This window comes from Equus quagga, chromosome 17 (genome assembly GCF_021613505.1).
Source record: "Equus quagga isolate Etosha38 chromosome 17, UCLA_HA_Equagga_1.0, whole genome shotgun sequence".
NCBI classification, from domain to species: Eukaryota; Metazoa; Chordata; class Mammalia; order Perissodactyla; family Equidae; genus Equus; species Equus quagga.
The window spans coordinates 35,313,080-35,339,608 of record NC_060283.1 but is presented as its reverse complement, the minus strand read 5'-3'; the positions used below and the strand labels follow the sequence as shown (position 1 = coordinate 35,339,608).

General features: G+C 38.0%; 1 protein-coding gene across 1 annotated transcript; it reads left to right on the top strand.

The window, feature by feature from the left end:
• On the top strand, nucleotides 1-25,239 carry RBM44 (RNA binding motif protein 44). Its single transcript, XM_046644672.1, is given in 15 exon segments — nucleotides 1-73; nucleotides 3,010-4,625; nucleotides 4,914-4,969; nucleotides 6,370-6,545; nucleotides 7,014-7,222; nucleotides 7,317-7,339; nucleotides 7,472-7,556; nucleotides 9,226-9,340; nucleotides 11,138-11,266; nucleotides 12,030-12,109; nucleotides 12,220-12,293; nucleotides 14,018-14,306; nucleotides 19,146-19,291; nucleotides 21,490-21,634; nucleotides 25,177-25,239. Coding segments are annotated over 14 exon segments (3,201 nt in total). The 3' UTR covers nucleotides 21,620-21,634; nucleotides 25,177-25,239.
• Nucleotides 25,240-26,529: the final 1,290 nt, after the last annotated feature.

The following is a 26,529-nucleotide window of genomic DNA, read 5'->3' as shown; positions in this document are numbered from 1 at the left end:
ATGCAGACCACTGCAGTGATGGAGACAGCTTCTGGTACAGGCTACCGCAACGATGGACGATACATGCAGGAAGGTGAGGGCCAGGCCAGTTGGTTTTCTTCTGGGTGGAGAGAGACACTAACATAATTGGGCTAGCTACTTCCCTTCCAGTGCTGCTACTCCTTAGGTTCTCCTCCCCGTAAGGTTGTAGGAGTCAGCATGTTTGTAACTTGGCAGACTCACTCAGGTGATTTTTGGTGAGAATGGGCAGCCTGCACAGGACGTCTCAGGGAAATGAAAGATAGGGAAGAGGAGGTGGACTGGAAAAGGGGTTTCTGTCCAGCCGGGCTTTCAGGACTGCTGACAGGCACACTTGCCTTTGGGGTAATAAGTGGAAAGTGGGCAGGTTGACCTCTGCTACCCAAATTGTATATGTTTTGTCTTAACACAAATCTGAGATTTGTTTTCTGTGGTGGTAGAAAATAAGAAATAACAAGAGCATATAAAGCAAAATGACTAAACTTTTATGTGCTTATGAATATATGTGGTTTTAACTATTAAGAGGAATTTAGGATATGATAAAAAATGCTATTTCAAGTCAGAAGGGAAACTGGATTATTCAGCAAATGGTATTAGGACAATTGACCATCCATTTTGGAAAAAAATTGTTAGATTCCTACCTCATGTTAGAAAAATTAATTCTGCATAGTGTACAAAGGCTAAGTATTACGCACATGCACACACAGAATTAGAATACATTATAGTAGAATACCTTTATAATCATGTGGTAGGGAAGGCCAGAGAGACAAAACCCAGAAGTCATAAGAAAAGACTGATCCATTTAAATAAATAATCTTAACTGTGGTATGACAAGATATTATAAAAAATTAAGGGTCCAGCCTCGTCACCAGGTGGTTAAGTTTGCCTGCTCCACTTCAGCAGCCTGGGGTTCGCTGGTCCAGATCCTGGGTAGGGACCTAGGCACTGCTCATCAAGCCGTGCTGTGGCAGCATCCCACACAGAAGAACTAGAAGGTTGTACAACTAGGATATACGACTATACTTTGGCGGGGGGGTGGGGGCGGAGAGGAAGATTGGCAACAGATTGTAGCTCAGGGCCAATCTTCCTCACCAAAAAGCATACCTGGAAAAAAAAGAAAACATGATGTGATGAATTTCAGAATGATGGGCATCAGTTTAAAAAAAAAGTTAAAAGATAAGCAACAAACTAGGAAAAAGTCACTTATAAATACAGAAAACAAAGAATTAATATCTGGAATATATAATGAACTCCTATACAAATCTCTAAGAGAAACACAGTCAACCCATGAATTTGTAATTGAAGTGAACACTGCTCTCCTTAGCTGCAATCCCATATTTATAACTGCTTATTAGACGCTCGAATCTGAGTGTATTATCGCTAACCTCCCACTCCACTTGCCTGGAACTGAACTCGTTATCTTCTCCCTCCTCCGCTGCTTTTCTTCTTCATCTTCTAAATCAACTCTTCTTCATGAAGTCCGTCTCTCTGCAGCTCTGAATATTCCCATTCAACTGCGCTACCCAGTGTAGACCTTAGCATTATCTTAGAGCGATGTTTAAGGAGGTGGTGGCCAATTGGTGAGTCAGGAAATCAGTTCAGCTGATTGTGATCAGCTTTTTTTTTAAATAAAATAAAATAGACTAGAAAATACCAAAATACATTGGACATAGTTGGAGTAGCTGCTGTTTTGTAAAATTTTTGTTTCACTTATACACACACATGTATGTATGTGAACTGTATCTTGATATAAAATGTATTCTTAGTCAAAAAATATTTGAAAGCCACTATTCTTCCTCTCCATCTACCACTCGTCATTGACCACCAAGTCTTGTCAGTTGTGGAACTTTTGTACTGATGTCTTCCTCTCCACTCCACTCCTGCACTCTTGGTCTGTCTGCGTTCTCACTGGGCCAGAGGCGTCTGAACTCGACCTCGTTCCTTGACCACCCTTTTAAGAGCTTTCAGTCGTCGTCTGTTGCCTTAGAGTAAGAGCCACACTCCTTAGCTCACCCTGGAAGGCCTCTTTCTGCTCACAGCTTCTGTCATTCACATGGAACTATTTCACTCCACAACTTGGTTTACAATTTCCTGAAAATGCCACCTTCTTTCACACGGCTAACTTTGTTCGTGCTGTTTGATTTGCCTAAGATAACTATCTATGTTGTTTCAAAACATTTTTTAAATGTAAAGTTTCCTCTGAAGTCTACTTCTCCTTTCTTCTCAAGCATTTGCCTGCTCATCAACACAACTCTGTCAGCACTCTGTAACTGTGTCACATTTATGTGTGCTTTTCTCATCTGTGACCCTTAGGAAAGCCACAAGTATTTGGGTGCAGCACCCATGTCTTCTTTCCTTTGTTTCTCTGATGCCTAAGGCTGGGATAGGAGGCACTCAAACACTACACATGGAGTGGCTGCCTTATAAACAGTAAACTCCTTGCTGTTGAAAGACTTCAAGAAGAATCTTGGCTACTATCTTAGTCAGCTGGGGCTACTATAACAAAATACCATAGCTTAAATAACAGATACTTATTTTTTCATAGTTCTGGAGGCTGGAAGTCCAAGTCAAGGTACTAGCATAGTTGGGTTTTGTTAAGGGCTCTCTTCCTGGCGTATAAATGGCTGCCTTCTTGCAGTATCCTCACATAGTAGAGAGAAAGAGAGAGCAAGCTCTCTGTCACTTACCCCGTCTTGAGGCCCTTAATCCCATCTTAAGGGCCCCACCCTCATGACCTCATCCAGCCCTGATTGCCTCCCAAAGGCCCCATATCTAATTACATTGGGAGTTAGGGCTTGAACATATGGGTTTTGAGGGGGACAAAATTCACTCCATAGCAGCAACCATGAGGGATATTTGTCATGGATAATGTGAAAAGTATTCCTACATTGGGAAGAACTTGGACCAGATCACATCTAAGGTCTTTTCTAGTGTTTAGATTCTGTAATGTTGCTGCTGTTAACATTTTATCCTTTATTTTTTTTTAATCAGATGAGCCTTCTAATCCTAAGAGAGAAAATTTGTTACTATCTTCCAAGGGTTATAATGAAGCCAACTTGACTTTTCTTGATGAGAACTGGGATTCCTTGGTGCTAGAACAAAGAGCTAATGACAAAGAAATCAGCGATCTTGACAAAATAGATTTATTGGCACCATCTTGTACTGCAAGTCCCGATTCTGACAGAGAGAGTACTCACTCTCAGTCGAGTGAGTCTGAAGACAGTGCTGATTATGCTTTCTTGAATGAAACCTACTCTATACATTATTCAGAGTCAAAACTGAAGAATGAATGTCGTATTCGTTTAAAATCAGAATTAGATTCTGAAATTCAGAAAGGAGAGGAGGTGTTTTTTGATATCTTGGAATATCAAGGTAATAAAATTATTGGCTTGGAAAGAATCTACACGATTTCAGATGATGATTCTAAAGAGACTGCTGAAGATGTGCAAACATACCGTACAGATGAAGATTCACAGCAGGAGTATCTCAGCGCGGATGAACGAGAATGTGCGAGTGACCATTTATCTCCTGGCCAAGCAGAAACGTTACACAGGTCTGACCTCGGAGATGTGAGGTTGAGAAATCCAGGTTGTGAAGCGAAATGTGCCAGCAGTCTGGAAGAGAATCATGTTACGTTAGAAAGTAGTTCTAGCATCTCTGTAGATTCAGTTGATGTTTATGGACAAGAAGATTCACCTCCTGTCTCCAAGTTTCTGACTTCTGTTATGTTAGGAGAATATCATAAACCAAAGCATGGAAAGTGTCAGGAGGAAGAGACCAGCTTAATGTACCGCACAGTATCTGAGGAAATTGCACGAAGGAGGAGTCCTCTTGAAAACCGGGAACCTCAGTCGGAGAGTGGTTTCTTGAACCCTCAGAAAGCATTAAAAACTAAAATTTATGGTGGCAAAATGAAATCTCAAATGACTGAAAGTAAAGATTTTTGTGGAAATGCAATTGTTGAGAACAAAATGTTACAACACATTGAAAATCCTAGCACATTACCACAGGACAAAGCCTTAGACACATTACTGCAACCTTGGAAAGATTGTCAAACTTCCTGGGCCTCTGTTTTTGATGATTCTGTAATTTCTGCCTCTGGATACTCACTTTATAAAAGCCTACAAAACACTCCTAACGCAGCCTCAGGTTGTTCTGTGCCTCTCCCCAGGATCGCAGTCAGAAATAACCATGCAACAGAAGACGATAGCTCCCTGCAAGGTGCTAGTGGCAGTACCACGAATGAAACATGCTTTCACGATGTGGAAGGAACATGTCCTGAGTCGGTGACAGGTGCAGCGAGTTGCATGATGACAGTTAATCAGACTGTGGACGTTAGCACCGATTTCAGGGCTTGCTTCACCACCAGCAGGGCGACGAGTGCAGGGTCTTCTGTAGTGTCTACATCAAGCAACACAGAGATAACAATGATGAATAAAACACGGCCTGGTGAATGGCAACGGGAGAAGCAAAGAAGTGTGGCTTGTAATACCGACTGGTCATACAGTCAAGATAATGAAGATACGGGGATGGCAGTGACAAAAGGACCATTGGGAAAATCTCTCTTGGTTGACAGTTTAAAACCTAATGGAAATTTCCTAAATAAGGTAAAACCAATATGATTAATAAGAAAATCTTGTTTGACTTTATAAAGAGACAGTGTATGCTAATGTAAGTGTTTTGGTTCATTGAGTTCTGGCAGCGGTTCTTGAGGCTTTCATGAGGAAGTGCCAGGTGAAGGGAAGAGGTGGATCGAGCGTTACCAGCTCTGTCCTTCAGCTCTTGCCACAAAGTCAGTTCGAAATTGGGTTTTACATTTTACTAGTTTGGATCTCCAGATACAATGTGTATTGTTTGTCATATATTTCTAATCTGATTTTAAATCATATTTTCAGGATTCCCTGGAATTAAAAACATTTGATATCATAGACTTAAAGAAACATCCTGAGAGGTAAGTCAGATGTACAAGCTTGCAGATACAAATGGGGAAAAAATCAAAATAGTAATTTACTGTGGGTTTTTTTGGTGAGGAAGATTGGCCCCATTGCCAATCTTCCTCTTTTTGCTGAGGAAGATTGTCCCTGAGTGACCATCCGTGGCAATCTTCCTCTGTTTTGTATGTGAGTCATGGCCGCACAATGGCTTGATGAGCAGTGTGTAGGTCCACGCCTAAACTCACGAACTCTGGGCTACCCAAGTTAACCACTATGCCATCGGGCCTGCCCCAGGAATTTGCTTTTTTGTAGGGTCCTTAACCATATGGAATAATAGCTAAAAGCTACTTTTAAGAGATCGTCTGCTTCAGCCATTTGCCTTCAAACAGATAAATATTAGGATAACAAAATATTAAAGCTTTCTGCTTACTGAGCTTTCAGTGTCAATAATTCCTTCAGAAACTCACGGCATCTTTATTTATCCAACCCAAATCCACACGGATTTAATTACTCCGTTTTCTTTCATCTGATCCCTGGTAGGCCAAAACAAAATGGCACCTTTCGAAAATGTCAAATATTTGAAGAAGTAAATAGCTACTTTCACTGGGGTATTTCAATCTTGGTTTGAATTCATTGTGTAATTTACTTTGCATTTATTAGATACCCTTATAATTCAGAACCCAATGGAGAACCAGGAGGGGGGGAGAGGGGAGTAAAAGGGAAGCCTCTGAGAAGCCGACTTAGTTCTCATGTTCTGAGGTCGTTTACTTTTTCCTCCGTTCGTTCTTCGTTTCCTAATGTGTTTGACCCAGTATCCAGTCTCAGGAAAGTGAGTAGGAAGTGGGTTTCCAGAGGCAGAAGTGTTGAGAGCAGCTAGCAGTAGCAACTGGCAGCCAGGGGAGAACTACTGGGACTATTATCATTCGAAAAATGTGGTGATTTGGGGCTGTTTGATATAATAACACAGCAAAATATTGACTTACAATAATGACCCTTAATTACCAAGAAAAACGTAAATTATGTCTATTGTTTATTAAAAAGATAGCACATTTAAGAACAGTTTCCATCCAGAATGCTTATAACTGGAAAAAATATTAAGCAAGCTTGGTTTAGGTTGAAAATGTGTTGATTATGGATCAATAAAGTCGGTACTTTACTTTGGAATCCTTTTGTGGTAAAAGAACATATGAATTTGAGAATTGTTTGCTTCCTTGACTTCTGGGAAGAGGACATCTAGCCTTGGCTCTTGACATCCTTGTTTTCTGCAGCTGTAGTGTGTTCCTACAGCCTTTCTTTAGTAAAAATTGACTTAAACTTGACAGAGAAATGTAAGAAATTTAAAATCTGTTTCTAGAGGCACGCCATTAACACAGAAAAATATTTGGAATCTTACCTAATGCAATCTTTTATTTTAAAGGGAAACTCAACTTCCTGAAGAAATGGAGAAGAATTTTCCATCAAAGTGCTGTCAGAAAATAATGCAGAGAGCCGTCAAAGCAGAGTTGCACCTTTTAAATGTTCACTATCAAATGTGTCACCGCCACTGCAGAGATATTTACAAACTCGTAACGGAAAATAGGGAAGGATTAAATAGTGATTGTTAATTTTAAATCTGTATCTTCTTAGAAATTTATCACTAGCTTTAAATTTGTTCTAGAAAAGTTCTCTCATTTTCATTTGTGAAGGGCAAAATGAGGGGTAGATGTAACTGGGCGTGTTGGCTGGCCTCGGGGTGATGGGCTCTTGAGAAGCGGTGCGTTTGAATTTCATGCAGAGGCAACAGTGTGTGGTAGGATGACGAGTCCAGTGAACAGGTAGATTTGATATTTCTTATAAAGTCCAAGTATGGCTGAAGTCAGAGGTTTTGTATGACATTCTACCACATTCTTTCTGGCTTATATAGTGAGGGTTGCTCATATTGCCCCTAGAAAAATACATCTTCTGTGGTTCATTTTCTTTGACTAAACATTTGAAAGAAAAATTTTAAAGATCTGGTAGTTAGAACTAAGGATGTAATATGGTATTAGTGTTAAATGGATGACTTGGGCCTAAATAATTTAGTTTTGTGAACTTAACTTTTGAACAGGAATTTATCAAGCAATTCTACTCAGACGGAATTAGGATCAGCACTGCTGTCTGTTTTGGGAGACTTAAAAGTTAGATACGTGAGTTTAAAAGAAAAACTAAACAAGGGTGTCCCACTGGAAGAGCTGCCCCCACTGTCATTAGAATCAAAATTATTATCTACCTTCTCTACTTTCATTTCAAGGGTATGTATTTATGTTTTAGGAATAAATTTTTTACTTCATTTAGACAGAAAGCATTTTAAACAAAAGATTTTTCTTCCCTTCTCTCTCTTTCCAGCTAAAGACAGAAGAATCACATGTGTAAGTTATGGTTTCATCTAATTTAGAATTCATTAGATCTTAAAAATTGCATATTCAATTAACTTTGTTTTCTGTTTTGTTTCTTATTCAGAACATTGATAAATTCTTTAATGAAATGTTTTATCTGTTTAGTCTTTTAGGAGCAGATTCTGAAGTAGACAATCAAAGTACACATGATGTTGATGTTTCTTTGAGCCTAAAAAAGACACTCCCTCAAGTGAGATTTTTTAAAAGTAGTTCATTAGTGTAAATCTTTGATTTTATGGCTTAAGCAAAGTAAACTATAATTTCCAGAAGCTCTCACGTCCTACTTTTAACTCAACTGGCTTACTTTGTGTTCTACCATTTGAGGGATGTAACTGACTAGAAGGGACACAATGTCCTGATCAAACAGCTGTCATATGTTGAGTAGGGTGCCCATATAGTTTATCATCAAATCAGGAGATTTTTGAGAATGAAAGGTAGTGATGTTGATAATTTACCATGACAGTAGGTGTGTAAACCTGAATGTCTCAGGCAAACTGTGACTTAACGGCCACCATCGTGTTGATCCAGTGTGGTTAAAACTAATATGTTATATCTTTGTCTCAAAAGATAGAGTAAAGTGATAGCCCATTCGTTTTAGATGGGGCAAAGTTTTAATTCCTCCTTTACTGAACGGATGAAAATAGTTTTTAAATGCCGGTCGTAGGTTTTCTTGATCTCTCCTGTTCCCCCAAGGACATGCTTCTCAGGTGACGGTCTATGTAACAGCACCCTGCAAATTGTGAACTGATATAGAAACATAGATTATATTCCATTATCAAGGGAGGCAATGGAGTAGGAGAGCCAAAGTTTATTTCTCCTTTCTGACTTAGGTCTTAACCCCCAAGTTATGTTATTTGGGTTGTCTTAAATAATAAGATGCAATCCAAAGCTGAAAGTGAAATGCTGGATTGATTTATGTTCCTTTCTGTTAACATAAATGATTAAAAGTAATTAGCAACTTATTTATTCCATTGTTCTGCTCTTTAAAAAAAACCTCAATTATCCGCAAAGAATTAACAGATCTAAAACTGTATTTTTATATCCTCAAATTTGTTACATAGTTTGCTTAAACAGCTTGTCCATTTAATGATATATAATATTCTGGAGGGATTTTTTTCATCATTGTAATTGTAGCAATGGTACAACCTGTTTATTTGGGGAGAACAATAAATTATTTTTTAAAGTACAATATGCAGATATAACATAATTTTTATAGTCTTAGTTTTGGTTCTAAAATACTATCTATTTTAATTTGGGATTGCATTTTAATCCCTATCTCATCAAATTAGCAGGTTATGCTTGAAAGCCAGTATAGTGTAGTGTATCTAAATTTCAGCTACTTATATACTATCTTCACAATTTTCCATAGCCATAGCCATATAGTACCTATGTTATTTGCTCTGTACTTTTCTTTAAATGACTCTCCTTTTTAAATAAATTTATGTGCAAAGAGTAACGTGGGAAACAGGTGTTACTTCCCATAAATAAAAGGTATACATAAGCACCTGTTAAATTAAATATATAACTGTTAAATGTTAATAGGAGAAATTATAATATGTATACCTCCAGAAATCATCCCAAATACTTCTAGTATGTGTATGCTAAATAATGGTAGTGTTATCATATAGTCACTATACACAGGCTGGGTCCATGTCCTCATTCTTATTAACTGTGTGACAGACATAAAATAAGTTGCTTAGATTCAGTTTGCTTGCCTGTAAATCCGGGTTGATGATGATTTTGCTCTGATAGCCTTCATTGTTGTGGGGTCTAAATAATGCCAGTAGAGAGCCCACCACATCATCAGAGTGCATTATCCATTGGTCCTGATTATTGTTGTTGTTTTTATTAATCTTCAGATGTCTTTATTATCTGACAATAGTCATCCTAAACAAGATACATCACCCAAAGAAGATGGTTTAAAAAGCAGTGATGTAAACGTAGACTTTAGTCACCTGAAACTTGACGATAAAGGTCAGTATAAAATGTACTGTTGGGGTGGCCCAGTGGCATAGTGGGTAAGTTTGCACACTCCGCTTTGGTGGCCCAGGGTTTGCAGGTTTGGATCCCGGGCACAGACCTATGCACTACTCATCAACCCATGCTGTGGTGGCGTCCCACATACGAAAAATAGAGGAGGGGGGCCAGCCCCGTGGCCGAGTGGTTAAGTTTGCATGCTCCACTTAGGTGGCCCAGGGTTTTACTGGTTCAGATCCTGGGCACAGACCTGGTACCATTCATTAAGCCACACTGAGGTGGGGTTCCACATAGCAGAACCAGAAGGCCCTACAACTAGAATATGCAACTATGTACTGAGGAGTTTTGGGGAGAGGAAAAGAAAAAAAGGATGATTGGCAACAGATGTTAGTTCAGGTGCCAATCTTTAAAAAAAAAAAAAAAAATGGCCTGGCCCAGTGGTGCAGCAGTTAGGTTTGCATGTTCTGCTTCTTGGTGGTCCAGGGTTTGCTGGTTTGGATGCCAGGTGCAGACATGGCACCACTTGGCAAGAGCCATGCTGTGGTAGGTGTCCCACGTATAAAGTAGAGGAAGATGGGCATGGATATTAGCTCAGGACCAGTCTTCCTCAGCAAAAAGAGGAGGATTGGCAGTAGTTAGCTCAGGGCTAATCTTCCTCAAAAAAAAAAAGAAAACAAAAACACAAAGGATGATTAGCACAGATGTTAGCTCACGGACAATGTTTCTCACCAAAAAAAAAAAGAATTGTCCTGTGTCATTGCCAGAAAACAAATAATGTGGTTTAAATATCCTTAGTTCCCACTCATTAAATGAAAATAAATATTTTTAATTGACTGAAGGACATCATTCTGATTATGAATGTTAAGTACATTCTTATTACACCTACTGACATCTTTATTTATTTATTTATTTTGAGGAAGATTAGCCCTGAGCTAACTACTGCCAATCCTCCTCTTTTCGCTGAGGAAGCCTGGCCCTGAGCTAACATCCATGCCCATCTTTCTCTACTTCATACGTGGGACGCCTACCACAGCATGGCTTGTCAAACAGTGCCATGTCTGCACCTGGGATCCGAACCGGCGAACCCCGGGCCACTGAGAAGCTGAACATGCGAACTTAACCGCTGCGCCACCGGGCCAGTCCCTGACATCTTTAAAGTTACTTCATATATCTGATGATGCCAAATAATAATACAGAATTTTATTCTTCAAGTTCATGTTTTCCAATCTGAAAATTCTTTCTTCTGTCCAGTTCTTCTCTCTATAAATTGTGTGTAATTTTGGTTTGTTTTATTTGTTTTGTCTCTATGAAAAGAGATTATCCTCATTCCAGATCCATATAGTCTGCCTGTTTGGTGGTGGGGAGTGTGTCTCCTGGCTCTGAAGCAGTGATTCCATTTTTAGTGAAGTAAAGAGCTGCGGCACTGCTTAAAGCCCTTTGTAAAGATTTTTACTGTTAGTCTCTGTATAAAAGTAACACGTCTCTCTTTCAATAGAGTATAATTTAAAAATCAGAGATGTAAGGCTTTGAGTAAACCAGGAATCAGTGTTAATTAAAGGAAAACTGGGAGGCAGACCACTCAGACGGAAAAGTACTTGTTTTTCAGGAACTGCTGAAAATTGCTTGTCAGAATCTTTATGCTTGGTTCTCTGATTTTGCTAATATTTATTTTTATATTTATATACAAAACTAGTAATTGTCATCATGCTGATTCGTTCTGAGAAGCTTTTTAGATAATTTCTCAGAGGGTTAACATTATACATGACTCATAGCAACTTGTGTTCAATTTCTCAGATTGCAAAAATTGTCGAGAAGTAAGTGAAGACTGGTTTGACGCCAAGGAGAACCTGACTGGAGCTGACTTCTCAGGAACACAAGAAAATCAAGCAGAGCAAGACAGAGGCGATCCGAAGTTTACACTAGGTTGGTTCTTAACAGTTTGCTAAGAAATCCTAACCCAGCTCACGTGTAAAATAGTGCTTACTGTCGTCTGTGTTCTTTTGGAGAACTGAATATTTTATTCCTCTTTGTGATTTTTCTTTATAAATATAAAAAATGAGAAAATGAGCCATTTGGAGGTCAATTTTTTAAAGAGTGAAGCGAGAAAAAAATGTATCTATAATCCTAATATTTGTGGTTTCCAAAATAGTGCTATCTAAATCAAGATATTTATCCCCTACTTTTTTCTTACGTGCCGTTACCATCGCCACAGCTATACACCTGCTACTGATATCTGTCTGATTGAAAGGCTTTCTGGTGTGACGTTTCCCCAGCAAAGGGAAGTGTGTGAGGAGAGCCCTAGCCAGCGTGGACTGGCGGGGTTAGGACCCTGCGTGAAGCAGCGTCTTAGGGAGCGCTTCTCAGAGCCAGAGATAAATGGAAGACACTTCGCTTAGTTATGATGTAATTGATTGCTCTGGTTAGAAGTTATCGATCTGTTTTTGAGCTACAAGAGACCTAACAACAACCAATCCAACCTCTTTATTTTTAAGATATATGATTAAGGTCCAGGAATATGAAAACTATCCGCCAGACTCTTGGTCTTCAGTCTAGTGCTGATATTTGCTGATTACTTTATAATAAACTTTGTGATAATGAAAGAATGAAATATTTAACAATTTTCTCTTAAAAATATCGATAGAAAAATGGTCATCTTCTGTTGTACATTATTTTTCTCCACAAGCAGACATGAAGAATAGTGAGCCCTTACGAAGAGATAAGGGTTATTTGATACACGTTGGTGGTCTCTGTCCTTCGGTATCTGAGGTATGCCAGGATCTATTTTTGAGCTTCATTTTCATATCTATTAAATGTTCATATTTTGATTCTTTGTTGTTTTTTCTACCTTTAATAAACTTTTATTTCTCTCCTTTTAGGCTGATTTAAGGTCTCATTTCCAGAAATACCAAGTCTCTGAAATATCAATTTATGATTCTTCTACTAATTACAGGTATGTTTCCCAAATTCAATAAATTTGTATTTACTGGGTGTCTGCTCTGTGCCAGAGCTTCTGTACTGGACGTCAGCCACGGTGGGGACAGAGGCAGGGCCATCCCCACAGGAGTTTTCCAGCCTGGGAGAGGGACACACATCGACACATAGCTGCAGTCATTCATCGGTGCTGTTCTCGAGCAGATCTTTCTTTCATTAGACTTTTTAACTTGCAGTTAATGGTGTAGAGCAGAGTTATTGGGTTTGTGCACTTTATCTTGTTTCATACCGTTTCATGGGGGCAGTAGAGTGCTTTAGTTAAGAGAATGTGTTCAACAGCTAGACGGCCTGGGTTCACTTCCCAGCTCCCTCAGTAACTTGATGAATAGATCTGGACACGTTACTTAACCTTTCTGCAGCTCGGGCTCTTCCTCTGTGACGTGAGGACACTAATAGCACCTTCGCAGCATTGCCATGGAACTATTATTAGTTAATTAAAGCAGCAGGAGTAAGGCCTGGCACGTAATAGGGCTCAGAAAATGGTATTTAATTTTATTATTTTTTATTTTAAGAACTCTTTGGTGGATGCTTTCATATGTTTTAGGTAGATAGCTATGTCATCTACAAATAGTCATTCCAATATATACGTTGCTACTTTCTGTTTTGTGACATTGTCAGAACATTCAAAAGTATCAAATAATAATGGTGATAGCTTAATGGAAATGCCTTTACTGTTTTATCACTAAAAATGATAAGTGTTTATTTCAGATTTGAAAATCTTTATCAATTAAGAAAGGATCTTATTTGTAGTTGGGGTTGAAATTTATTAAAAGTAAGTGTTTAATTTTGCCCTAAGTGGAGTCACTTATGATCATATGCTTTTTTTATTTGATGTATTGATATGTTGCCAATAAATTTCATTATATTGAAGTAGTGTTGTAATCCTAACAGTATTACTTGATGTAAAAACTCTTTTAGTGTCTTGTCGAATCCTTTAAAAAAAAAACTTTGTGGTTTTTTTTTTGTATAATACTTGAAGTATTATACATTCTGTGTGGAAATTTAGAAAATACAATTAAGTACAAACATACAAGGAGGTTATAAAAATTTATCTGTAATCCCCTCCTTTGAAAACAGCTGCTCTTCAGATTTGGTATACATATACCCTTTCTAGGATAGAGCTGGCACCTTCGGAAGGCTCGCTCTTGCCCAACTTTCTCAATTATATGGTTCAAATTCTGGTTAGCTTTTCCAGCTCTTTTTTTGGTGTACATATTTTTTCCTCTACAAAGTCGTGAGGATATTCTCTTAGATATTCTGCTAAATGTTTTTAAATTTTGCCTTTCACGTTTAAGCCTTTGATCCACCTGGAGGTTATGTTTGTATGTAGGGATTAATTTTAATTTTTTAGTATGGATAGCTCTTTGTCCCAAGGCCACTAATCTGTGCGACTCTGTCGTATGTCAGCTTTGCAAATGCTCTACATTGTTTTAATATAGTTAATTAGGAGATAATTCATAAGAAATGCTTACTATCTTTTATGTCCTATCTTTGATTTGTTTTTTATTTAGTTATCTTAGATAAATATTCTTCCTAATCCTAAGGTAAGTATAATAACTTTTTATTTTTAAGAGCAGTTATTCTTAGGAAAGATATTTTTCAGCCACTAATTACAAAATGAAGTTTGAGACAATTTAAAGTCGTTAACAAAGAACCTGTTGGTTTTCTGTTTTTATATTTTAGATATGCATCTCTTGCTTTTAAAAAAAACAGTGATGCAAAGATGGCTGTGAAAGAAATGAATGGGGTAGAAATAAATGGAAAAGCCGTAAATGTGCGGCTTGTTAAAACTCCTGGAGAATATACATCACCACTGTCCTCCCAAAATGGAAATAGAGTTAGCTTGAATAATTTGGAGAAAAGCACCAGCAAAGAAATCACCTCAGCTTCCTGCATTTCTAGATTGCACAGAACTAGGCCAAGGCATCTGGGATCTGAGCACGACAGTGAGTTTTTCCCTTTTGACCAAAAGGTTAGTTTTCTTGATTGATCCTTTAAATGGTCTTTGTGTATGCCATGTTGCAATAAGTAGCTTGGTGTAACAAATAACTCTGGAATCAGCAATCCTGAAGTGGGAATAAGAACATTAGTCAGAATCGTTTTTAACCTTGGGTCCACCTTAATGTGCTTTTGTACAACTCCAGTTGCTCCTGGAGGAAAACGCACATCTTTGTAGACCTGGCTGCGGAGGAACTCACTTCTCTTTAACGGGCCTCTTTGCCGAAGCTTTGCAGTCTTTTTGTCTCTTTATTTTTGCACAGCACTACTCTATAAGTAGCTAATTACACTTGCATCATTATATTTTTCACAGCTAACCTTATCTCATAATTGTTAAAACCATAAAATGTCATCATTTTATCATCTATGCTCTCATTTTACCCCCTTGATGTTTTAAGCACCGTGTGGAAAGTGATGAAGTTGCCTTGTTCACTCTTATCTCTCCACTGCATGGCATCCTGTAGGCATTCCACAGATTTTTTAATATTTACATACAGTAAAATTCACTCTTTTTGGTGTCCTTGAGTTTAGACAAATGCATATTGGCATGTAACCCCCACCACAGTCAAGATACAAAGCAGTTCCGTCATTCCTTTGGAAACATTCTCTTGTGCTCTGCTCTGTTTCCTGTTCTCTTTTCCAGAATGTCATATAAATGGAATAGTATGCAGCCTTATTAGTCTGGTTTCTTTCACTTAGCTTAATGCATTTGAGATTGAACCATGTTGTGGCATGTATCAGCAGTTCATTTCTGTTCATATTTTGACCATTTTTATTGGGTTGTTTGTTTTATTATTGAGATTTGAGTTTTTCATAGTATCACGCATCACTTAATGACAGAGATGTGTTCTGAGAAACGTGTTGTTAGGTGATTTCATCATTGTGCACACATCATAGAGTGTGCTTACACAAACCTATATGGTAGAGCCTGCTACATACGTGGGCTATGTGATGCTGATCTTATGGGAGCAGCGTCGTCTATGCAGTCCATCGTAGAGCAAAACATTATGTGGTAGATAACTGTATTCTGAATAAAGTCCTTTTATCAGATAGATAGGTGATTTGCAAATACTTTTTTCTAGCCTGTAATTTGTCTTTTCATTCTTGTAGTAGTGTCCTTCTCAGAGCAGGAGTTTTTATTTTGATCAAGTACAATTTATCAGTTTTTTTTTAACTTGTGCTTTTAGTGTCATATCTAAGATATCTTTGCGTGGGGTCAGCCCCATGGCTGAGTGGTTGAAGTTCCCTGCGCTCTGCTTTGGCGGCCCAGGTTCGTGGGTTCGGATCCCGGGCATGGACCTTCTCCACTCATCAGCTATGCTGTGGAGGCATCCCACCTACAAAGTAGAGGACGATTGGCATGGATCTTAGTTCAAGGATAATCTTCCTCAAGCAAAAATAAGAAGAGGACTGGCAACAGATGTTAGCTCAGGGTGAATCTTCCTCACCAAAACAAAAAAAAGAAATCTTTGCATAACCCATGGTCACAAAGATTTTCTTTTCTTTTTCTTTTTTACTTTTGTGTGTGTGTGTGAGGAAGATTGGTCCTGAGCTAACATCTGTTGCCAATCTTCTTTTTGCTTGAGGAAAATTGTTGCTGAGCTCACATCTGTGGCAATCTTCCTCTACTTTATGTGGGATGCTGCCACAGTGTGGCTTAATGAGCAGTGCTAGGTCCGTGCCTGGGATCTGAATTTGCGAACTTCAAGCTGCTGAAGCGGAGTGCACGAACTTAACCACTGCGCCACCCGGCCTGCCCCAGTCATAGAGATTTTGAGTTAATTTTTATCTAATGTGTGAGGTATGAATTGAGGTGAGTTTTTTTGTTGTTGGTGTTTCATTTTGCATATGGAATTGTTCCAGCACCATTGTTGAAAAGACTGTCCTATCTCCATTGAATTTTTGCACCTTCGTCAAAAATCAATCAACTTTATTTGTGTGGGTCTATTTCTAGACTGTCTGTTCTCTTCCATTGATCTGTTTGTCTATCTTTCCACCAATACGACACTATCTTCATTGTTGTAGCTTTATAGTAAGTCTTGAAATCTGGTACAATAAGTCCTCCAACTTTATTCTTTTTCAAAATTGTTTTGGCTATACTAGTCTCTTTGCCTTTCTGTATAAATTTTATAATTCAGCTTGTCAATATCTACAAAAATATCCTACTTGGATTTTTACTGGGATTATTTTGAATCCACAGATAAGAGAAAGTCCTTTTTTAATAAATGGATGAAAGAATGCATACTTGTTGGATAAGATAAAGAGATCTCTTCTGCCTGCGTCCTTTGTCCCATCCTTTCCTAATTCCTGGAATTACCCATCCCTCTTCTGCACCGTTAGTGACACCATCACTCGCAGACCTTTCTCTCTACTCATGGTCTCACAACTCTTCCTAATCCTGACAAGATTTTCACTTGACTTCTCATTCTTTTGAAGTTATGATCCTTATTTGTTCTCTGTTTTTACTGCCAAACTTCCCAAACAGGTCGTTTATATCCCATCTCTTGATTTCTTTGTTTTCTTCTTCCTCCTAATAATCTGAATTCAATCTCTAAAACTTTACTTAAACTGCTCTTTCTGTTGTCACTAGTGACCTTTTGTGGTCTTTCCCCATCTACCTTCTTTTTGACCACTTGGCCTATTTGAAGCTGGTCATCCCTTTCTTGAAACTCTATCCCTTTCAGCTCAGTGACACTTCATGTTTAGGGTGGGTTTTTGGTACATAACCTCAATCCAGAGTAGGAAGGAAGGAAGCAAGTACACTTGGGCTACGTGGAGGCATGAACTGGAGTTTAGCAACTGTGGCTCCTTCCCTCCTCTCTCCTGGGGTACATGGGGTTTCTTGCCTCTGCATCCCTGTATGCTCTGTTCTGCTTCTCTCTCCACACTGACTTTGTCTGTCTGCTCATGATTTCTCTCTTCCTCCATTTGGCTTTATTTTGCTTAATTCTTACACTACAGTATTTTTCAGTGCATGCTCTTGTCATCATTTGACTAACTCATTTTCTCCCTGTTCCAATTCCTCGTTCTTTAGACATGGAATCTGACTGATCCAGCCTCTTTTTTATTTTATTTTATTTTATTTTTTGCTGAGGAAGATTAGCCCTGAATTAACATCTGTGCCAGTCTTCCTCCATTTTATATGTGGGTCACCGCCACAGCATGGCAGACAAGTGGTATAGGTCCGCACCCAGGATCCAAACCCCCAAGTCAGGGCCACTGAAGTGGAGTGTGCTGAACTTAACCACTGCGCCATGGGGCCAACCCCCTCACCTGTGATACTGACGTTCGTTAGTTCAGGTGAGAGCGCTCTTGGTCCAGCGAGTGGGGACAGGGGGCCATGGAGTTGGCAGAGGGAAGGTTATGTGGTGTAAACAGGGCACCGTGGGCTAGGGTAGGAGTACGCTGTCTTAGCATGTGGGGACAGGGAGGCCCCTGTTACCATCTTGGTTACACTGTACTCTCAAGGGCTCCTACCTTTCCAGCAATTTCCTGCCACCTTTCTTTTTCTCAGATTCTCAACATTTATTCATTCATTTAGAAAATACTTACTGGCTACGATGACAGGCAGAATAGTGAAGACTCAGAGCAGCTCATTCCTAACGTGCTCTGCCACCTGCTCCCCGTGATGGGCGAGGGACCTAAGCTCTGTCTGAGCTCCCATTCTTACCGTGGGAGTAACATTTCCCACCCGCAAATGTTGCCAGGTTTAAAGGAGTTTACTGCAGAAAAATTCTTAGGACAGTGCCTGGCACAGCAAGTGTACTCAATGAATAGTAGCTATTATCGTTGTTTACCAGTAATTTGGCTCTTTCTTGGAAATCTCATCCTCTCTGTGGTTTCAACTATCACTGAAACTATTGTATCCCAAACTTTTATTTATTCAACAAACAGTTATTGCTTACCAACTGTGTACACTATTCTAGGCACTGGGATAGCAGCAAGGAACAAAACAGACAAAAATCTGTGCTCTTGTAGGGTTTAAATCTAGTGAAGGAGAAAAGGCAATAAGCAAATAAGTACAACGTGTAATATTGTGGTGTGGCAGACCTGCTGGACCCTTGGTCTAGGCTCTGCAGTCTCAGCGCTCCCTTGCTGCGCTTCGGCGGACCTGACAGTGGTTTCATACACCGTATAGCCTCCTTGCCTCGCTCACAGTAATTTGCCCTGTTAGTTGATCATTTTAATTTGTCTCTTCATTTGGATCATAAGACCCCTAAGTGGGGGGGTTCTATTTGATATCACTAGTTTCCGCCCCCCCCCCCCCCCCCCGCCACAGCATGTGGTACAGGTCTGGGCATAGAGTTTGTGTTCATTACATATTTAGTAAATAAGATGTGCAATATTTATAATTACCACGTAGACCAGCCTTTCTCTGTCAGGTTGGACAAGAGAATTAATTAAGTCTTCTTGCCCTAAGCCTAGCAGATTTATTGTGTGTAATGAATTACTGACATCTCTCCTGTGCGTCTAGATTGGGACAAGTTGTGTCCTATCTTGGGGAAATTGAGAAAAGGGTTAACATCATTTCTGTGTTCTGTGGTTAAGATGAGGAATCCTGGTTGAGAAAGGCTGATTTAGACATAGCCTCATGTAGTTTATCACTACGATAAGAAAACATGTTTGTCATTCTTTTAATATATGACCCTGAACACAGCTCAAGTAAATCTACTTGATAGAAATAATCCCCAATCAAAATAAATTTCTTAGGAATTTTTACTTCTTGTAATATTAAAATTTATTTTAATTGAATAAGCTGAATTGTCTGTATGTAACGGTTACTGATTTTAAGATTTTTTAAATGCTTATTTAGGGTGTTAAGAAGAATTGTACACAGGTTGAATCTACTAAATTATTACCTGATACACCTATTCGATTCATACCTCCAAATACATTGAACCTGAGTAGCTTTACCAAGATCATGAAGAGACTGGCTGAACTCCATCCAGAAATTAGCAGGTAATGATTACAACTGGTTGTAAATTTTTTTTTATTGAGTTCATATTGGTTTACATCGATGTGAGATTTCAGTTGTATATTATTTCTTGACTGTCACCACATAAGTGCTCCCCTTCGCCCCCTGTGCCCACCCCCAAGCCCCCTTCCCCTGATAACCACTGAACTGTTTTCTTTGTCCATGTACTTATTTATATTCCACATAGGAGTGAAATCATCTGGTGTGTCTTTCTCAGACTGGCTTATTTCACTTAGCATAATTCCCTCCAGGTCCTTCCATGTTATTGCAAGTGGGATGAATTTGTCTTTTTATGGCTGAGCGGTATTCCATTGTATATATATATATACCACATCTTCTTTATCTTTATTGGTCAATGGGCACTTGGGTTGCTTCCATATCTTGGCTATTGTGAATAGTGCTGCAATGAACATAGGGATGCATATGTTACTTTGGATTGTTGATTTCAAATTGTTTGGGTAGATACCCAGTAATGGGATAGCTGGGTCATATGGTAGTTCCATTTTTAGTTTTTTGAGGAATCTCCATACTGTTTTCCATAATGGCTGCACCAGTTTGCATTCCCACCAGCAGGGTATGAGGGTTCCCTTCTCTCCACACCGTCTCCAACATTTGTTATTTTTTGTCATAGTGATTATAGCCATTTTAACAGGTGTAAGGTTGTACTTAGTGTAGTTTTCATTTGCATTTCCCTGATGATCAGTGATGTTGAACATCTTTTCATGTGTTTATTGGCCATCTGTATATCTTCTTTGGAAAAAATGTCTGTTCATTTCTGCCCATTTTTTGATCGGGTTGTTTGTTTTTTTATTGTTCAGTTGTGTGAGTTCCATATATATTATGGAGATTAACCCCTTGTCAGATATATTATTTGCAAATATTTTCTCCCAATTGGTGGGTTGTCTCTTTGTTTTGATTCTAGTTTCTTTTGCCTTATAGAAGCTCTTGAGTTGATGAATTCCCACTGGTTTATTTTTTCTTTTGTTTCATTGTCTGAGAGGACATGGTATTTGAAAAGATCCTTTTTAAAAAGGTTCTATGTCAAAGAGTGTATTACCGATATTATCTTATTATCTTCCAGGAGTTTTGTAGTTTCAGGACGTATCTTCAGGTCTTTGATCCGTTTTGAGTTTATTTTGTGTGTGGCGTGAAATAGTGGTCCACCTTCATTCTTTTGCATGCGGCTGTCCAGTTTTCCCGACAGCATTTATTGAAGAGACTGCCTTTTCTCTGTTGTATGTTCTTGGCACCTTTGTTGAAGATTAACTGTCCGTAGATGTGCAGTTTTATTTCTGGGCTTTCAGCTCTGTTCCATTGATCTGTCTGCCTGTTTTTGTAACAGTACCATGTCGTTTGGTCACTATAGCTTTGTAGTACATTTTGCAGTCAGGGATTGTGATGCCTCCAGCTTTGTTCTTTTTTCTCAGGATTGCCTTAGCAATTCGGGGTCTTTGGTTTCCCCAAATGAATTTTAGGATTCTTTGCTCTATTTCGCTGAAGAATGTCACTGGGATTCTGATAGGGATTGCATTGAATCTGTAGATTGCTTTGGGGAGTATGGACATTTTAACTATGTTTGTTCTTCTAATCCATGAGCAAGGAATCTCTTTCCATCTCTATGTCACTATCAGTTTCTCTCAGTAATGTCTTACAGTTTTCATCATATAAGTCCTTCACCTCCTTGGTTAAATTTATTCCTAGGTACTTTATTCTTTTAGTTGTGATTGCAAACGGAATTGTATTCTTGAGTCCTCTTTCTGTAAGTTCGTTATTGGAGTATAGAAAAGCAACTGATTTTTGTAAGTTGATTCTGTACCCTGCAACTTTACTGTAGTTGTTAATTATTTCTATTAGTTTTCTGATGGGTTATTTAGGGTTTTCTATATATAAGATCATGTTGCCTGAACACAGCAAGAGTTTCACTTCTTCACTCCCTATTTGGATTTCTTTTATTCCTTCCTCTTGCCTAATTGCTCTGGCCAAAACCTCCAGTACTATGTTGCATAAGAGTAGTGATGGTGGGCATCCTTGTCTTGTTCCTGTTCTCAGGGGAATGGGGTTATAAAATTTCTATGTAAAAACACATAAAAAGTGGAAAAAGTTCAATTCCGTAACTTAGCCATATTTGGAATGCATTACTCTGGAAGGGACAAATGCTCATGTGTGTTTTCCTTTTGCATAGAGACCATATTATAGATGCTCTTCAGGAAGTAAAAATAAATCATAAAGGTTTTCTGAATGGCTTATCTATTAATACTATTGTGGAAATGACTTCATCTGTTTTGAAAAGGTCTGCTTCCAGTTACGAATAAAAGAAACAATAAGAGGTAAGTCAGTCATATCTTTTATATTTAAATATTACTTAAAAATTTTAAGCTATAGATTTCATTTTCTTTTCAAATAAAAAGAATATTAAATTTAAAATGATATAAAATTAAATAAACATTCTGTATTTAGTTCACTATTAATAATGAAATAAATATAAAATAAAATAAATAAGAAATACAAACTTCATTATCCCTAGCTAATCTAATTTTGTACATTGAAAATTCTGAGGATTCTACACATAAACTATTAGAATTAAAATGGTTGCTTATCAGCAAAGACAGTACACAAAAATCGATTACTGTTCTACATGCTGTCCATAATGTTAGAAAAATTATTTTTTAAAGATATTTTTAGTAGCATTAAAAATATCAAATACTTAGGAGTATGTCTAAAAAAAGACATTTAAGACCTCTATCTGAAAACTACAAAACATGGAGAGAAATTAAAGAAATCCTAAATGATGAGGGATTCTAATTCTCAGTTTGAGGGATATGGCCTCTGTAGATTAAAGACTCAATAGTGTAAAGAGGTTTTCTCCTTGTGCTATCCAAGCACTCAGTGCCGTCTTAGGAAAATCCCAATAGGATATTTCTATGGAACTTGGCAAGCAGATTCTCAAAGTTATGTGGAAATATAAAAGATCAAGAATAGCCAAGACTTTTTTTTAAGATTTTATTTTTTCCTTTTTCTCCCCAAAGCTCTTCGGTACATGGTTGTATATTCTTCATTGTGGATCCTTCTAGTTGTGGCATGTGGGACTCTGCCTCAGCGTGGTTTGATGAGCAGTGCCATGTTGGCACCCAGGATTCGAACCAACAAAACACTGGGCCGCCTGCAGCGCGAGAGTGCGAACTTAACCACTCGGCCATGGGGCCAGCCCCTAGCCAAGACTTTTTTTTAATAAAAATAGGGTAGAAAGACTGACTTTATCACAAATTAAGATGCGTGTAAAGTGACAGCAAGATAGTATGATATTGGCACAAGGACAGACAAATAGATCAAAAGAATCAAAAAGAGAATGCAGAAACAATATTATGAGTCTTTATTCACTTGATTAGGACAAAGGTATCATTGCAAAGCAGCAGAGAATAGAACAGTCTTTTCACTGAATGATGCTGAGGGGCCGACCCAGTGGCACAGTGGTTAAGTTTACATGCTCCACTTTGGTGGCCCGGGGTTCACAGGCTCAGATCCTGGGCACAGATCTACACACCACTCATCAAGCCACGCTGTGTCAGCATCCCACACAAAATAGAGGAAGATGGACACACACACAAAATTAAAAATGTATTTTTAAAAATTAAAAATGCTGGATTAATTAGATATCCATATGAAAAGAAATTCTCACTATCACGCTGACGGGCATTCTAATACATTGCTGTTGGTACAACCAATGCAAATGAAATTCATCAGTGTCTATAAAAATTGCATATGCATTTGCTCTTTGACCCAGAAATCACACCTCACCAGTCTGTGTCTAGATACACTGGCAAATACAAAATGACTTAGGCACAAGTTTGTTTTTGTGGCATTGTTTGTAATTGCAAAAGATTGGAAACATCTACATATTAGTTATTGTGCCGTCATAAGAGAATAAGAAAGATCTGTACACTGATGGGGCAGTCTTCAGTAGCTATTGTTAAATGACTAAAGCAAAGGAGATAATATATATAATCTGCTGTCTTTGGGTAAGAAAGCAGAAAATATTAATATACATGTGTGTTTGTTTATATTTGTGAGAAGAAACTCTGGAAGAGAAGCTGATAAAATGATTATGTGCAGAGGGTGGGGGTAGGGATAGAAAGGAAACTTGTCTCTTAGTTGAGACTTTGGAAACATCAGTGCTTTACATATGCACATATAAAATTAATGAAACCAGTTGTATATTGAATTGGTCATGTAACGAGCTAAAAGGAATTATTTCAGCTATATTAATATAGCATTTGAGTATACATCTTATAGATATATATTCTGAGAACAACTAGAGCTCTAAAAATATCATAACTGTATGTAATTGTCTAAAGTAATATAATTATTTTGAAACTTTTATATAGAGAGAATAATTATGTTAATGTTAGGAACCAGGATCTTTGTTGTACAAGAAAAAAGATACAGGTAAAAAATCAATAGTTGAATTTCAAAATCCTGTACTATTACATTTTAATTGGAAATATAAATTCATGATTCTGTTCTTCAAAAATACATATTTTTAGCTCTATCCACTGAAAATACTTAGAAGTAGCAACAACCTAGTGACACTGAGCACAGCTAGCGCCCAGATTGTCAGCTCTAAATACCATTTCCTGCTTTCTTCCTTTTTTTTCTTTTCATCTTTGCAGCCACTCATTTAAATAGACTGCATTATGTTTACTTTCTTAGCCATCTTCCTAACTGTCATCTTGTTTCTACCCTCAGTAATCTATTCAGCCTAATCCTGATAATCCCCAAGTTAGTTCCCAAATAATCAGTTAAGTGCTTTCCTCATTCTTCATCCTCCTAAACCAAACTATACAGGTTAGTGAATTTTTACGTAACTATGCCCAGGTCTGTATACCAGGTCAAGGTACATAAGGTTTCTGGCGCCTCAGAAAGCTTCTCTGTGTCCCTTCTCACATCCCCACACACCCCTAACCACACAGAGGTACATAAGGTTTCTGGCGCCTCAGAAAGCTTCTCTGTGTCCCTTCTCACATCCCCACACACCCCTAACCACACAGAGGTACATAAGGTTTCTGGCACCTCAGAAAGCTTCTCTGTGTCCCTTCTCACATCCCCACACACCCCTAACCACACAGAGGCGAGCTTCTAGGTGCTCAGAACTCAGCAGTGAAAAGATCAAATTCTTGCTTCAAGGTGCCTGCATTCCGGAGAGGAGGAGGGAATAAATCAACAAGCTAATTTCAAACAGTGACAAACTCAACAATGAAGATAAAGCAGAGCAGTGGGCCAGAGGAAAACTGGGGAGGGGCCGCACTTAACCAGGGCAGCTTTGGTGAGGGCATTTCACATGAATACAGAGCTTCCTCAAGGATGTGTGTTAGGATTTCCTTTTCAGATTTATTTCCCACGGTCCTATTTGTCTTAAAAATCATAATTTTCGTGTCATAGATATTCATTAGTAAATCAGTGTTTGTGAGTCTGCCTTTGTGACACTAGCCGAGGTCCCTCATAGTGAATGAAGTCACTCGAACATCTCACTTCAGTGATTTTCTGTTCAAGACACTGCCACCTTTTTACCACTATGACAATCCAGTTTTCTCTGTTAAAATAGAATCTGAATAGTTTTCTGTATATATAATCCCTGTGGCCTATTTCTGCTATTGATCTAGTCATAGAGTTTAGTGATAGGCCTAGTCGAGGGACAGAATTCAATGGTAAATGAGTATATATGATACTCATTTGTGATAAATGAGTTTAGTGTCAATGATTGGTTTAGTAGTAGAGTATACTGACAACTAACTGTATACCTTTCTGTAATATTGGATTCAGCATAATCACCACTCTTTACTGTTGATTTCTCCCTTCTTTTCTTGACCTACAGAATTTCCTTGGAGAATGTGTGTTCCCTCCTACAGAGAATGTTCTACAGCACTTAGGAAAAAATTGTGGTAATAGCACGATGATGTAATTAGGCTCAATAAATGGATCTAGCTGTTTATAATATTGTACCTTATAGTCCTCCTTTAAAATCCAGCAACTATTGTTTCTACAATATTAAGATCTTCTCTATATAAAATTAAAAGATAATTGTAATGTTTATAAACTTTCTATTTCAAACTTGTGACTTAGAGACTTGAAGCTATGTATTTTGGATCAGAATAAATGGCCATGTCCCTTTAAAAAGTCTTTGTTAAATTAGTTTTTAAAAATACTGACCAAAAGAAGGTTTCTTATTGTTTCAGAGTTCATTAAATGGTTTCCATACATGAAAAATGTAATTTACTTGAAGTTCTTGTCTTAGTTTCAGTTTTCAGTTGTTAAGAGTCTTATATTGAACCGTAGGTAGATAGACTGAATCCATAGATGCACATTTTGCGACGTGTACATTTTGAAGTTTCCAAGATAGTTAAATTACTGCTGTGACACATTTAATGCATTCTTCTGATTTCGTTATAGAACATTTAGATGTATCTTCCTTGTTTTCACTAGGAACAGGGAACCCATGCATGCTTTGGTAAAGTGCTGAAATTTAAGTGGTCACCATATTGCTTAAGTTTGTTTTGTAATAAGTTCTGTTATATTGGGTTAGCATGTAAATAGGAACAATTTGCAAAGCCCAATTTTATGCCTTATCTGCTAACATATAAATTTCTTTAATTTCTTACTTTTTAAAAGTAACATACTGTTTAAAGTTGCAGTTTTACTAATAGTAAGATGAACATTTAAATATGCGTTTTCTTCTTCAAATGTTTAAAATGTTTAGAGCATTCAATATTTGGTTGATATCACTTGATTAAAAGTTACCCATTTAACATTTATATTTGATGTATTTGTATTTAATAAAGGCAGAATCTATAGTTCCACTGTAAATTTAATACTTTCTGCAGGTTTGAGGGCATTTTCCAAGTGTAACTTAACTTACCAGTGTTTATGTGGAATCTACACGGATGGCGAGGCTGCACATCAAACTGCTGGATTTCAGAATTTTCCTCTTTTATAGGCTTTTTGGTTTTATTTTACATATTAATTTGTCTCCAATTATGACCAGATCCATCCCAAATGTCTACCAGGAATTGGGTTCCAGAATGTAAAAAAATAATGTAAAAGAACTCTATTAAATGAAACTTGAGAATCATTGGTTTCGGCCATACATTGAGTTAGTAGAATCCTAGAATTAGGGAGATTTTTTCCTATATGCTAAATTATATGGTTATTTATATTAAAAGGCTACAGT